The 16,501-nt window shown below is 40.1% G+C and overlaps 1 protein-coding gene across 4 annotated transcripts in view; it reads left to right on the top strand.

Annotated features, from left to right (window-relative positions):
- csnk1a1 (casein kinase 1, alpha 1) overlaps positions 1 to 16,501 on the top strand; it is a gene marked incomplete at its 3' end in the record, with an annotated part of 35,280 nt that overhangs the window by 13,815 nt on the left and 4,964 nt on the right. The window contains exons 5-10 of one of the 4 annotated variants that reach the window (XM_080415421.1): positions 2,978 to 3,061; positions 8,352 to 8,491; positions 9,907 to 9,985; positions 10,422 to 10,496; positions 10,771 to 10,877; positions 12,447 to 12,559. In XM_080415421.1, the coding sequence (XP_080271547.1) occupies positions 2,978 to 3,061; positions 8,352 to 8,491; positions 9,907 to 9,985; positions 10,422 to 10,496; positions 10,771 to 10,877; positions 12,447 to 12,559 (598 nt within the window). Of the gene's footprint in view, positions 1 to 2,977; positions 3,062 to 8,351; positions 8,492 to 9,906; positions 9,986 to 10,421; positions 10,497 to 10,770; positions 10,878 to 12,446; positions 12,601 to 16,501 lie in introns of those variants that run through there. The other 3 variants (XM_080415419.1, XM_080415420.1, XM_080415422.1) reach the window with 3 other exon arrangements.

The following is a 16,501-nucleotide window of genomic DNA, read 5'->3' as shown; positions in this document are numbered from 1 at the left end:
AAATACCTTTTTATGTAAATGAGTTTGAAGGTCAGTCTTGGATACAACGCCTTCAAGAAATGCTCTTAAGTGGACCTTGATTTGTGGTCAGTGTAGTTAGTACTAGTCAAGTTGTATTCTGGCTCTAAATGCCACCGTGGGAACAGAACATAATTGTTTTATTAAACTACATTCATTGATGATTATTAATTATATACAGTTTATATCATTAATAATCTCTGTTTCCTTGAAGAACAGCTAAGAAACGGTTATTTATCAGGAACTATTGTCCTGCACCCTTGGTTTCCCATTATTTCAGAGAATATAAAAGATGTTATCTGACACTTGGAGTCATTTATTGGTTGCATAGTATTTTTTGTATTTAGTTTTTTCTTAGTGCGGATATGGGTGCCATCATCACAGACTAACACCTTGTCTTGTTGCTTTTGCTAGAGGAATGGTTTTGTACTGGGAGGGACACATTTTGCATTGACCCAGTGTGCAAATAACACCCTATTCCAATGTAAAAGTTACTCTAGGCTATTACACTTGTCATACTACCATGACCTAGTGTTGTGTCCCAACCCTCTTGTTGAGAAACACTGTAACTCAAGTGCCTCTCTTAGCTGATGCCATTTCATTGAAGCTGCACTGCACATGCAATAGCCAGGCAATGCCTAAACTCAAAATACTGCTTTAAGTAATGGATTATACTCCCAACTACACTCTGCTATCCATGCTCCTACTCTCTGCTTTCGAGTAACCTTCCATGGCCACGTTGCCAAATGGCGCTACTAGCCTCAAGGTTAGCTTCATAACATAGTTAATTAACATGCATTGACATCATTCCAGCTTTAACTACTTAAGCCTTATTTATTTGTACTTTGTCATATGACGGTGTTGCACAGCAAAAATAGAAGATCTACAAGCTCACAACATGGCGTGACACGTGAGCTTGTACATTGGCTATTTTCGCTTACAGTAGACATGGCTAGTTGTTTCAGCTGTTGAACAAGCACACACCTCTGCTGTGCCATCACTGTTAGCTATATTTTGCAACAAAGCGCCACCACTGCAAAGTCAAAAATTGCAAAACAGGCTCTGAAGGAAATCTCTGTTTAACCACTCAGACAGACAGCATTTTTGATTAAGCTATTAAACCTCACCCAGTAGCTCTGTATGTTATAGCCTCAGTGACTGTATGTCAGAATCTAGGCCTAGCTGACTGCAATTATGTACCGCAGCTACGCTCCCATCCCCCACAGCTTAGGCCCAGCCCATAGCGACAATTCTGTAGTCTCCTGGCCCTGGCTTGCTATCAACCATCTGTTCACACCAGTTAAAAATGCCACTCTCAAACCTGCTTTAGAAGACTATTCAACTATTCAAAGCCACATTTGTTTTTTCAGATCAAGCAAGCAGAAACTGGTGTTGAATCTAGCTTCATGTAGTGTACTCTGAAGTAAGGTTCTGGCTGTCCACAATGCAAGATCTAACTCCATTGTTAGGAAGCGGATTTGAAAAGCCACTTGTGTCTGTAAAGGAGGTCCCCGTCTTTCTATTCTGCTAGTGGTAGAACAAGGACAACAAATGCTGTCTCCTTTTCCTGCTCTTCCACTCCCAACCCCTCGCTCTTGTCTTTTCCTGAGCCATGGTGTTGCCTGTCTGCGCCGGCATTTGTTTAGGCTGTCTGTCTGTGTGCCTCAAGAGATAACAGGAATTAGAACTAGTATGAGTTGAACTTGCACTCTCTTCAGGACCTTTGTGGATATTACGAACCTGTGAGCATAAATATTTGTATATTATTGACCCTTTCTGGCACAGATTTGATATTAGTTGTCCCGAACTGAAAGATCCCCTGTGTTGCCCCATGGCCCGTTTTTCACCTGGCATTAACATCCGTCCTGGCTGATGGGATTGGACATTGAAAGTCCAAGCACTGAATCAACCTTCAATAGTGAAAAGGTTTTTATTCAGCCACATTAACCACTTAAACCCTATACTTAGTTTACCGGATTCCCAAGGCCTCTATTCTAGGCCCCCTCCTTTTTTTGCTCTACACTAAATATTGTCAACAAAATAGCCGATCTACAAGCTCAACACGTTGCGTTGTGAGCTTGGTGATGAGCTATTTTTGTGTTGGAGCACCGCTGTACGACGTAAACAAATTAAGCATATTATAGTCTTAAGCAATTTTTGAGAATATTTGCATGGAACGACATGTGCAAAATTAGGACATCAGAGTTAATGACACAATGCAAATTCAACACACCTCCAATCCACAACGTTTTCAATGGAGGGTAAGATCACACTATACAAGGTGCTGCACAAAAAGTAAAAAGTTGATGTGCAGCTCAGAGCGTAACGCTGACATTTGAGTAATATTGGAAATGGAAACTTATGGAGCGCAATTTTCCAGAAACTGGGCTTCTCTCTAAAAGTCTAAAGGATGTAAATATTACGAGATGATGTGATGTGCATATCAGTCTGTTCCCAGCATGGGAGATGTGGTTTCGGAAGTATGTTAAAGCCAGGTGTAAAGTGAGCTCTACATTTTAGGGCCATAGCGAGGTCAAGCAGTTTAAATTCACAACCACTTAAACCCTTTATACTTGGTTGACCGGAGTCCCCCAGGGCTCTGTTCTTGGCCTCCTGTTTTCACGCGACACTAAATATCTAGGCCCAAAATGGAAAATCTTCAAACTCACAATGAGCCTCGAAGCATTGTGAGCTTGTAGATCTATAGGGACAGTAGGGTTCATGTGGTTAAAATTCAAAAACTGTTTAAAATTCCCATCTGTGTAAATCCAGCCTTACGTTACTTAAAACGAGGCTCCATCATAGATGCCCTGGGGCAATTCCACTCTTACGTGTACCAACCAGTGCTAACACCAAGGGTACACCTGAAAGTGTTAGTTCTACTCATGCTAACTGTTTGAAAAGGTGGTCAGAGCCTGTTGTGTTATTTGACTCCCTGCCCCTCTACTGTCTGCCCCAGTGTTTAGACTCTACAGTGGGGAAGAGGAAACGAAGCATGGCTGTTAGCTCTGCTCAGGACCCATCTTTCTCAGGATTAAACCAGGTGTGACCTTTTTACCCACAACACTCATGCAAAGAAAAAAAAAAAGAATCTATATATACCACAGCAACCTCTGCTTTGCTACCGTATCTAACTCTACCTACAGCCATAGATAGGGAGGTTATCCACACCAGTCAACTTAATCACTTCCATCACAGTAGAATGTAGCAACATCCAGTCTGAAGTTTATACCAAATAAAATCTATAGTTGGGACTTACAGCGATGGGGGCTGGGAGTGGTCGTCCCCTGCAACCAGTCCTTTGTTGGCTTCCTGCTAGCGCTGAACGATTATTTTTGCAATATTTGATTAATTGAATAATCAAGAAGCGCGTTTTTTGTTTTTTTAAGCATGAATTGACTTGAAAATGTTACTAGATTTTTTTTTTTTTCAGTTAAATTGATTAGTTTGAACTTTTGCACCCCTATTCCCTGTCTACAGGAAAGATAAATCCTGCCTTTATCATGGGCTATTCAGTTGGTTGGTGTTTAGTTTAAACGCCAGTTGATGGTGGAAATGTTGTGTCCCAGTTGTCTCTGAGTCATTCATCTAACATGAACTCTGAAACGGCCAGGGAACGATGTAACCCCTTGAGTTTTTGGAAAAAACACAATTGTATTGCCTTTTCTTATTTGGTTGGCAGATGTCTGCAGTGTAAATAAATGGTTTAGCCACCGTAGACTGTAGCAAGGTAGCCAGTAGTTAAATAGTGAGTTAAGTGCTACCAACTGAACAGTGGACATAACCATTGGTTTATCATAAAAAGGTGGACATAACCATTGGTTTATCATAAAAAGGTATGTATTGTAACTTCCAAATAGATTCACGTAACACCATGAAACTTGATGTGCTTCTCATCAACAGACGGCAAACCCTGTTTATTACTGGCTTATACGGTTGGACGGTAATATTTTATTTCATAGCGTACAGAATGGGTATCCCACCCACTCTTGAAATTCAGTTTAGATGCTATTCCTGTGTCTACAAGGGACATAAAACCCTAGGCTGATTCTTTTCCACTTCAGGTTAAAAACTACAGCTGGGTAAAAAAACATGTCAGGCTGCATAATCAATGTACTATTAGTACACAGTGATGTAAACAACACAGCTTCAGCCATCAAATTAATAATTGGTGTGTTAATCTTTATTGTCACATCACAGGTTTACAGGTGTAAAACAGTGGGTGAAATTCAATACAAAACATACAGTTGTGTATGCGCCGTTGTTTTTGATTGTTTCCAGAAAGAGAGACAATAAAAAGTGTCAATACTGTCTTATCATGCTTGCACGTTGGCATGCCCTTGGCTATGGACACGCCTATGAAAATCTAACACATATTATTAATTTGTTTGGTGCAGCTGTGTTGCTTACTAGTCTGCCATGTTTTTAATCTGCTGTAGTTTTTTAACCTGAACTGGAAACAAACTACAAAATCTATCTGGGGTTTCATGCCGGTCTTTATTCCTTTCACACAATGTAGGCTATAGCACTAAATTATAGGAACGGCATTACAAAATACATTGTCTGTAGCCTACTACTAAATTATACAGGCCCTTGTTCACGGGTACTCTCATTGACAGGCCTGACGTTTAAAAAAAATCCTCTTTAGTATTGATTTCATGGAAGAGAACATGGATGTGTGCATGCAGTTAATGGTCAGAACTGCCTGATTTCTTCAGCCCAGACATGTTGTATTTAACAACTTGAAGGATAATATTGCATCAGGAAGAACCATACTTTAATTAATCATCCAATTATATGTCTGTTAATTCAAAGTAATCTCCAATGGTATCGACTGTCCTTTGGCATACAATTGAGATGCCAATATGGATCATAAATTAGCCGTTGGATCATTTAGAAACTTTCTATACAGTCTCATTAATGCTAATGTTGAAGCTTTGCATTTCCCAGACAGGAACACAGCATGTACCGTAAATAACATAGCTGAGGAAACGCAACAACTTTAAGATCGCTTAGCCTTGGAACTAGATTCAACAGAAGACGAGGTCCCCCGTATCTGTTTGCATGGTATGATGGCAATGAAACTGACACCGTTGCTTTCCAGATACTGCAGGATACTGTATTACCCCCCAATTATTACTAATGTTTTTAAATATCAATTCTTATTGTGGAACGAAGAAACCAAAATCACCATCAAGTAGTTTGGATATGCAGTTGTCCAGAACCGCCGATCCAACCAGTGCCCAAATTGCCCATATGGACATTCCAATATATGGGCGTATACTGATTACATCAAGGATCTCCATATATGGCCATAAAAGGGACACAGACTGACGGATACAGAGATCTCCATTTTTGGGCACAAAAGGGACACAAACGGGTACAACGGGTACTCTGACAAAGCCCCCGACACTATGACTCGGACATATTGGTCTGATCGGCGGTGCGACGTAGATGTGAGGGCTGCTATGCGGCCCAAACCTTAAGGATTTCTACAATTGCGCAACATTGACGCCGGTATGCACTGTGAGTGCACAATCTTTCTACATAACTTTGTGGATGGTGTGATGCACAGTGCAATGGTGGTGTTGGGCTGATATTGAAGCACATGACACATTTACAGCATGTGACATCTTTAAACTCTTTTCCTGCCAAAAACGTTAATAAACGTTTTTCAAAAAATTATTACAATTATTTTTTTGAAAAACATTTCTAAAATTATTCTTTATTTTGGGGGGTTTTCCGTTCTTCACAAAGAACCAGGAGATAACGCGATCCAAAGATTTGCTGCTCCATTCACTTCAATGTTAAAAAATAAACTGAGAGAATTTCACATTTTTCCTATTTTACTATGTATTTTTGAGTGAAATTCTTATTTTCTAACACCTGAAAACCTTCAGTGATTAGCAACCATCAGGGGATCAATCATACTGGAGATAAATATTCTGTGACTACTTGAAAAGGTAGGAAATCGTAAAAAATGCTGGCAGAGGCTGCAAACTGTTTTAGAAAACCCCTGGCAGTTTAAGTGTTAAAACTAATGTAAATGACTTCTAAGTAGCCTAATTAAACCTTTTTGAATTGGTTGTGAACATTTTAAATGCACATACACATGGCTTATACATACACATGAATGAACACACCCCGTGTTGTCTTGTAAAGTCATCTGTAGGATAGTGTTGTTAAAAGAAAATCCCAACAAATGTGCGCTCCTCGCTGCCTGTAGAGAGACCGTGAGACAGTCACTTGGAGAGAAGGAGACGTGACCCGCTCCGCATTCACGTTGGCTCCTCTGGGTACAATATTATGTGAGGGAATGTCCCGCATTATAAGTGCTTAATTAGTTCATAACATTGCAGGATAAAGTAGAATGCGTCCCGTGGACGCATGCTACGTCTGATGGTTTGTTTGATGCGTGTTTTGCTAAAAATGTGCGTCAGAAGCAGAACGCAGGGCTATCAGCATTACTGCCTCTTCTAACCCATAACATGTGGCGTTGTGAAAAAAACCTTCTAGCCCATAGACTGTAAAAAAATATGGACAAAGGGATTGGTTTCTACAGACCGTTTGAAGCCACTTGTTTTTGGCAAATTCAAATCTGCCATCTTTGAACTTCCGGTCCCAAAAATAAACCGGAAACGACTGCTATGCAACTGCAGCGAGGGAAGGTCTTCACTCGGTAGAACCAGTAGAAGCCCTGGAAACATACCCTACTTAAACATTAATTAAAAAAATAATGGGTACGTAATTTACTAAACGCATATCATGGTAATTGAAAGAAGACTTGCGACTGAAAGCTTCGAGTATTTATGACAATGTTTAATACGGTAATAAAATCAAGTGTAAAGTCGAGCCAAAAATCCATTCGCTTGAATTGAGACTTATTGCTTCTGCAGCCAGCAGGGGGGAAATAGTGAAACTAGAAGCCATTCATATGAACTGTCACTTCCTACATGGCTTCAATTAAAAAATCGGATGCTTGCTGCCTGCTTTAGCCCCCCCTGGTTGACCAAAAGAGCGCTGAATCCGTTTCTTATTATGTGAAAACAAACTAATCTGGCTGACATGTGGCCTTAATTCTGAGCCAGGTATATTGACCTACTGCATGTTCCACTTTCTTCTCCGTTTCTGATCTATTGAATAACCTTAAATACAAATTCGCTGAATCCAATCTTCTTTTCACTCATGACACATCTCCCATGTGTCATATTATAGAAAATTGGACATTGAATCTGCTCTGTAATGACACATTGCCTACACAGCCCTGCTCTATTAGCATAGCTGCTGTGGTTCAGTGAACAGGGTGTAGGCTACTACAATGACAGCTGGGCTAGAGATACCTTCACTGGTTGTTAGGCAACTGGCAGCCATGATGGCTCTAATAAGGATCTAACCATGACAGCTGACCTATGGAAATGTCGTCACTGGTGGAGAGACACCAGCAGCCATGATAATGGGTGTAGTGTGCTCTCTCAGAGTTTAGGGAGTGTCCATGTACCAGGAGATGGAGATGTTGTCTTTTATTTTATGCTTTTTACCATTCGAGTAATAATGAAGCTTATTAAATTATGAATGCTTGTTGTAATAAAACACATTGGAGGAACAGTTGACTTTGGCATACACTTTGGTTGTACAGAGTAGACTGTTAATGCTGGGTTCGTTTATGGCCAGTGGTAAAAAGGCAGAGAGGAAAAAATAGAAAATCTTTTGGTATTCTCTGTAAACCAATTATTACTTTATACTTTGTTGACCGGGGCCCCAGTGGTCTGTACTGAGCCCCCGTCTTTTTTCCCTCTTCACCAAATCTCAGACGAAAATAGATTTTTGTATTATTTTAGTGAATGTTTGCCTATTTATGCAGAATGCTTGCCTGCCCAGAGTAGTGACCTTAGGGTTCATGTCCATAAGTGTGTTTTCGTAGTAAAAGATTGAAGATGAAGGCTTCTGCAGTTTTGTTTCTAGACCAGAGCATCCAATGTGACATCTAGCCTATTTTACATTTAGTGGCATCAGTTGAATATTAGGTATTTTAAGCTTTAACTTGGAACTGAAGCATGGTCCTCTAGTCATAGTAAGTCCTCTGTGGTCATAGTAAGTCCTCTACGGTCATAGTAAGTCCTTGAATCCTAGAGCCTATAAAACCCGCTCAGAAGTCATCTAAAATGCTCGCTCATCAATTCTGAAACCAAAGATGTTCGTCTGACCTAAAAAATATGACTTTTTGACAGTACAAGGCATTAAATGCACTTTCCCAAAAATAACGGCATCATTATATATACATTTTAAATTTCTTGACTTTAAATATCACTTGATTGTCTTTCCCTTTCTGTCAGTTGTTCCTCATTGACTTTGGCTTGGCTAAGAAGTACCGAGACAACCGAACGCGGCAGCACATCCCCTACAGAGAAGACAAGAACTTAACGGGCACAGCACGATACGCCTCCATCAACGCACATCTGGGCATTGAACAGAGGTACGTATGCTTGCACAGTGGATGCTTGGATAGCATTGATTTGAACCCAGGTCTGCCGCATCTTAGACCGTATTTCTATCGCTCGGTAAGTAATCCCTGCTTGTTCCATTGCTCAGTAAGTAATCCCTGCTTGACCAAGAGTGGAATTTTGCTTTTGAGTCCTACCTGACACCAGAGTCTAAATGTCTCAATAACAGAGTAGGGAGACCACTTCCGACCACAGCAGATGGACTAGTTGTATTGTATTAATATACTATACCATAAACATTGGTTAGAATAATGTTGGATTCATCAAAATAAGTTCCAGATTAGTTTTATGGTCCAGCATTGTGATTGAAGCTCTAGAAAGGCTCTGAATATATAATTGTTGTTACTAACTGTCCTAATCATTGACAACAGTTCCATCCAAGTGTTTTAGAGAATTTATGATTTACTGTATTAGACGAGCAAAAAAGTTAAGTTTCCTCCATTTGTACACAAAGTGCAGCTTTGGTATTCAGAGCTGTACTGTCCTTAACAGAGATAGAGGCAGATGACATCTAGTCTAGCTGCACTTTGCCTGTCAACCAGCTTGAATTTAGACATCTAATCAGTCACTTGGGCAGGAAACCAGCCATTATTTGAAAGGCAAATCAACAAAGGTTTTGTCTGGCTGTAGTAACTTCTAAAACCCTTATTTCAATTGTAAAGATGCTAGAGTATGACTTTGACACAGAATCTGAGCCTGAACTGGTTAAGCCCCTTTACCCCAGCTGACAGATTTCTTTTTTTTTAACTGTAATTAAACATTTCCATCACAACAAGCAGAAGGAAAACGGCTTAGAGCTCAGTATATACTGTGGGACAAGAGGTGCTGGCAAGTGCAAGTACATAATCCCATATAAATTAAGCCACAGATTTTTGTGGTAGTAACTGCACTCAGGCACCAAAATTATTTTGTGAAAACAAGGATTGTTTATTTTTAGACGACATGGGCAATGCGTTTCATTTAGTGCTTCATCAAGCTCCCCCTCAGGAGCCTGATTAAGCACTAAGCGTATTATTAAAGTCCCTAGGAAATGGCATTCAGGGCAATTTTGGCTTTCTGGTGGGAGGTGTGACTACTTCATATGCATTACTGACTACTGCATATGTATTACATTAAACCTGAACAAGTGTAAGATGGCATCATCAGGAATGATGGTCCTGAAAGTGATGTTTGTGTGCCTGAATTCACTGTGGATTCATTTCAAAGTAAAATGTACAACATACAGCATATGTATGTGTAATACAAGCTGGATATGATGCACATTGATTGCAGGGTGCAGCATTCCCCATTTCAGGTGAATGAAAGTACACCAGGTCATGTACCCATGTCATCGTTTGTCTTCCTCAACTAATCGTGCTCCCCCCCCCCCCCCCCTCCCCTATTGCAGTCGCCGCGACGACATGGAGTCGCTAGGCTACGTCTTGATGTACTTCAACAGAACCAGTCTGCCTTGGCAGGGCTTAAAGGTACTACATTTATATGGCCCTGAGTGAGAGTGTGTGTTTACTCAATTTATTTGTTTTTTTGGGAGGGACTGAACACATTCATGAACACGGCATACAAAACTACATACAGTAGAGTTAAGAAAGGTGTGTAAATATGTGGACAGACGGTGTGAGAATACGTGTGTATTTTAGGGCTTGGCAATTAAAGGAAAATGCAACGACTTAGTCTTGCTCATGTCGCTTAATCGAATAATTGAGAAGCAGGGTTTTGTAAGACTAACTCAGCCTTCAAGTTGGTGACAAACGATCATAGCAGGCCATTTTTCAGGCAGTGTAAGTGTAAAATACATATAGGCTGAAGTTCCTAAACTATCTATCTAACTATGTTCGATACGTGTTAAACTTAAAATCAAGTGATATTATTTGAAGTTGACGTTGTGGCCCTGCTGTTCCTCAGGCTGCCACCAAGAAGCAGAAGTACGAGAAAATCTCAGAGAAGAAGATGTCCACCCCAGTCGAGGTCCTCTGTAAGGTAAGAAAAGACAATGACGTGTAGCCACAGAAGAATAAGATTTATACTTCGTGCAATGGGGTCCTTTGCTGAAAATAGCCGATCTACAAGCTTCTACTAGCTTTTAAATCTGCCATTTTTGGGCCGGGACACAAGTGTCTAAAATCTAAATAAATCAGGCTTAAGGTATGTTCAGATTTTCCATTGTTCAATGGCAAAAACAAATCAAACAATTAAGTAAAATTTCATGATCTAGACAAATCACTCTAACGGTTGAATGTGTGTGCGTGTCCAGGGTTTCCCTGCAGAGTTCGCCATGTATCTGAACTACTGCCGCGGCCTGCGCTTCGAGGAGGCCCCCGACTACATGTACCTGCGCCAACTTTTCCGCATCCTGTTCAGGTACACATACACACACACTTTCTCCCCAGACTTGAATGTATCAAGTGGACAGGTTGTCGTAAACATCCAAGTATTGTCATCTTGCACATGATCATTGGCATATGCAAGGAGTGATAAATGTCGATTCATCACTTTCCCAAATTTTAGATCTTTATTATTAGCGCTTTCGCCATAGGCTGTGAGACCTGTAGTCACGGTCTCATAGCCAAGACAGACGGTGGGTGCAAATTCGGGTACGGACTAGTGAGGTTTATGGACCAAACTGTTAAGTTAAATATGTCTCTATTGTCACATTTTCACAAAGTTTCACAATTGAACAAAGTATCTCCATTGTAATTTATATCCGTCATATAGGAAAATTCTATGTTTTGCCCACTCTTACCTCCACATTACGTATCCCATACGGACACACTTGAAACAATGCTCAGAAACGACTGTTTATTTGGAAGGTCCTCAGCACAGATCACTTTCTGTGTCTCTCTCATCGCACAACTTTTTTTAATTTCAAGGACCTCCAGTTTTACATGCATTAGGCCACTGACCCCCATTTGATATGATTTTTTTAAACCTCTGGGACCCAAATGTAATAGCCGATCTACAAGCTCACAACGCGTCGCGATGCGACGCGTTGTGAGCTTGTAGATCTGCTATTTTCAAATGGAACGGAGTCTACATTTGTACACTCAAGAGTTATGGAACCAAATGTGTCCAAATGCATACTAAAACTGGAGGTCCTTGAAATTAAGCCATTAAGACCTGAAGCTGATTCTACAAATGTCTTCTAAATCCCAACAGTAAAAAAAAAGAAACGTATGTTGCTATATCAGTGGTTCTCAATTTTTTTCTTAATTGTCAAGGACCCCCAAAATTATATGCATTTGGCCACTGACCCTCCCATCTCAAACTATTTGGTTCAAGGGACCCACAGAAGCAAAGATTTGAGTTAAAAATGTTCGCTTTAAAATAATATATATTCACAGATTTGCACTCTTTCACAATTTTTCAAAAATAGCAGATCTACAAGCTCGTAGTGCGGCAATCGGTGCCGCACTACAAGCCTGTATATCTGCTATTTTTGAATAACACAAAGTGTAAAATAATGCTTTTTTAGCTCAAATTAGGGCATTCACAACTAATGATATTGATACTACTATATTACTATTATTATTATCCTCCTGCCCTTATTTTTATGGCGTTTTAAGGGAAGCGCTTCGGGCACAGCAGCACAGCACCACAGCAGCGTCTCCAAGGATCCCCATTGCCCAATAATAGGCTTTTGTTGGGCATACTTTTGACCCCCTTTTGATAAAAAATAAAGTCAGGAGGATAATAATAATAGTAAGATGGGCCATTGCTATGGCATTAAAACAAATTACCAATATTTTTTAAAAACTATTCGACTAGTACCAACAAAGTCGACTAGTGGTTATACTAGTCGACTAGTCGGTGAAAGCCCTAGCTTCAAATCTAAAAATGACACGGAATGCGCTCCCGGTCTTAATGGGTAAAAAAAGTTTGAGAACGTTAATAAGAGGTGTATATTAATTGGGTGTTGGTCTCCCTGTGCAGGACTCTGAACCACCAGTACGACTACACATTTGACTGGACCATGCTGAAACAGAAAGCAGCTCAGCAGGCCGCCTCCTCCGGGGGCGTGAGCGCACAGGCACAAACCCCCACAGGCAAGCAAACTGACAAAACCAAGCCTAACATGAAAGGTTAGTAGCCAACAGCCAAGCGACGTTTTTTACAGAGACACCAATTGCTCATCATATAGATATACAGTACAGTATATATTTATTATTTTCTTATTTAGTATAAATATCATTATTGCTCTATCCAAACACCCAACCCACCCCCTTCAGAATGGTTCCCAAAAAAAAAAAGATTTGGGGAACAATCACTTCCATCAAAAAAACAAACAAAAAAGAAAATCTTAAAGAACGATATATCTATATCGTTATCAAACAGTACTGTCTTAGCCCCAAAAATACTTAAGATGAACCAGAAAAATTGATACAATTGGTCTGTCTTGCAGAAGCAAAGACGTCCTTGGGGAATTTGACTACTAACTTTGCTGACCTGATAATCTGTCCTGCTCTTTGGGACGGACAACAGGCAGCTGTTTACACTTCTGCTGTTTTTGATTTCTGTTCTTTGACAACCAACCTCTTGATCATACATCTATTCTGATTTTTCTACTATAATCTCATTATTAACCTTCCATATTCAAATGGGATGATGATGGTTTTCTGTGACTCACAACAGTGATTCAGCCCTGACTATTCCGTTTTTCATTCTTGGACCTAACACCTATCGCCTTGTAGCCGAGTTGTGTGATTCACACACCTCGCTCATGGGGACATACACCAGGATGCATTGTTGACATCTAAATTCAAGACATCCAAGTTATAGATGAATGCGTTGGGATTCATTCATTAATAATTTCATTATTTCATTTTGAAAGAAGTTGCATCTTTCTTTGCCAGACTATGTTATACACTGTATATATTTAAAGGCATACTATACCCAAAAATGAAATCCACCTGTCCACACCAACATCTCTAACTATCATTTTTGTATCAAGTACTCACTCTGTTTAGCCCAGAATACTTTCAAAATTCAAAATATTTTAAAATTGGTAGCCATTTCTGAGACGTTGAAGTTGCAAACACTTCAGAACAAATTATCGAAGTATATCGTTATAGTTATAGTTAACGTTATAGTGCTTAGTATATATACCCTATATACTTAGTTGACCGTTAATATTTCCATCTTCACCAAATGCATTCACTGAAAATTTATCATACAACAGGCCTTGTGAGCTTATAGATCAGCTGTTTTCACTGAATGTTCACCCCAGAATAGGGATGCTAGGGTTCAAGAGGCGTCTACACTAGGTGCAATTCAGTGTATCAGAGTTTTCAGTATTCCAGGCAACACACTGAGTAGTTGATACAAAAAATATCATTTTTGGGAGTAGTAACACTTTTACTTAATATCCTAGGAATGGATTTTTAGCATTGCTGGCATTTATAATTGAAACCAACAACTCAACCAGCTAATGAACCAACTTTTGGCTACAAGTGCTGTTTTAACCACTATTTGGGAAAATGACAGATCTACACGCTCACAGTGCACATTGTGAGCTTGTGGATCAGCCAGTTTTGATGGTTTTTGGTTCTACAATGTATCCAAGTCTGGTGTAGATGAACATAACGTTCTAAATGTGTCGCTGTCTTTCCTCTCTGCTTGTGGTGATTGATTGTATGTAGATGCTTGATGTGTTGTCATAGGAGTTGTAGGTTCCTTCCCCTCAGCAGCAGCAGCATGGCCAGTTGGAGCTGGCTGGACAGCAGTGGCCTGCCTGGGGCAAGTCTCATTTCTCCACCTGCACCTGGCACCTAGAGTCTGTATGGAGCTATGAACTAAGGGTGCAACACTTGATAATCAATAATGTATCAAGTGGTCAGGCATAACATAGATGATAGAAGAGAGGAAACGATAAGGAACCCGCCAAGTCACCAAATGCAGATTTATTTTATTTTGGCTTTTTATACATGAATGAGTTAAGCTCTTATTAAATTGAGTTTTTTCTCCATGTTATACCTGAAGCTGTTTTACTCATGTCACTCTTTCAAAAGAGATGCATGGCATGCGCCAGTAAATTAATCCCTACATCAAACAAAATGCCTTATAGTATAGCACAAAAAGGTTTTCTTTTCACACAACTCAAGCCAGTCTTAAGTAATACATAAAATAATTCCGATTTTATAATATCCTAAGCTATATAATCACGGCAGTGTTTTGTATTCTGATCTGCATCGCAGCATAATGTCGCATGCTCTTTAAACGGAGACGAGACTAATTTAATCATTTGGCCTGAAGCAGCTTCATGGTTTAACAAACAAAATTTAATAAACTTACCTCATTGTCTCTGTATTTCTGTACTCTGTTCTGGCAACTTAGCTTAGTACAATATCTAGGTGTCGCAGGCCTCTTGTTTGCCAGGCGTCGTGGCTACAGCGTCGATATCAAATATCAGACTTTAATAAGTGTCTTTACTGAATTGTCTAAAGCGCTAAAATGTAAGCCTGTGTTCGTGCAGTATATAGGCCTGTTAGATTTATTTTATTTTCAAAGACCCCAATTTGATATCCATAAGACCACAGACCCCCATTTTGTGATTGTATCTGAGATCCAGCGTGAACTATGTTTTTGGTCCAAAATTCCATCACGTATTACCAGTGGAATCGATCAAAACATGTTCTCTATTTCTACTAACTGAAAATGTAAATGCACAGAGTAGATGCTCAGAATTAAATCAACCGTATTTAGATGTTCAATGAAGGTGATTTGTGTAGCTAATATCGGCTAGGTGAGTAAGTGCTGCTTACCTGGTTTGTGGAGAGCGGTCGTTCAAGCTGTTGGATAGGCTACAACACAGCAGCACATAACCGACAAGAATAGTGAATTGGCAACCTGGTAATGTAGAATCGGAATGTTTTCCTTTTTTTTTAAAATACGCAATAGTGTTATTTTCAGGAGAGCGCTTGTTTTTGTCTTCCAGCAAGGCAGCCGTCAGAGTTGTCAGGCTGTGTGAGCGTACGCTCCCTTCCCCTGTCTCGGCTGTGCCGCTGTCTTGACTCGTTAACTGGTTTATCACAGGGTTGGTTTTAACTTAATCTGATTGGTAGATTTTTATCACTTGAACTCAATCTGAACCCTTTGGTCTGTATCGAGCCTGATTTGTGCTTCAGAAGATTACCGCCTGAAATAGCATATCTATAAGCTTACAACACGCCACAGCACAACACCTTGTGAGCATGCAGATCTACTGTTTTGGGCACACAACGGGCCATAAATTAAGCACTAGTACACCTGTCCTCCAAGTTGGATTACTGATAATTGTAGTTGAGTCATTGAACTGCTGTCCCCCTCCACCACAAACCCCTTGTTCTTCATCACTCATCTTCCTCTCCCTTTATCTTGGCCAACAAACAATGCAAAGCCGTCTCTTTAAAGGCATTGTGTCATAGGTACTTAATTAGCAAAATCCTGAGCGTTAATCTAACCCAAAGTGTAAAAAAAAAGGCCTGTAAAGGGTTAAATGAGTACTCAGAATTGTACAGTGATACTACCAGTAGGTGTAAGAGCAGAACAGTGCAGTAGGTTATAAATAGGATTTTGATGACGCTGGTTTCACTGCAGCTCTAATCCTTTGTGTACATGGTCATGTCACTTTCAGCGCGTGAGCTAGCATGCTTGCTAACCTCCTCCATTCATAGCTGTTCCTCAACCAGCTTAGAGGCACTTTCAGCCTGTTAGCTAGCATACTTGCTAGCCCCCTCCATTCATAGTTGTTCCTCAACCAGCCTCAGCCTAGAGGCACTTTCAGCCTGTTAGCTAGAATGCTTGCTAACCCTCTCCATTGATAGGTGTGACTCAACCAGCACGCAGGCTAAGTAGGCGGAGACATAGAAGCCAAAAATGGAACTGCTTGGGAACGTGTCTGTGTGTGTATGTGTGTATATATATATGTATATATATATGTGTGTGTATGTAATTAAATATAACCTTTTTGATTTCCCAATTAATATAAACTTCTGAGTGATGACATTGAT

Source organism: Gymnoscopelus braueri (genome assembly GCF_963280865.1).
Source record: "Gymnoscopelus braueri genome assembly, chromosome: 20".
Lineage (NCBI taxonomy): Eukaryota > Metazoa > Chordata > Actinopteri > Myctophiformes > Myctophidae > Gymnoscopelus > Gymnoscopelus braueri.
This window is presented reverse-complemented; position numbering and strand designations above follow the sequence as displayed.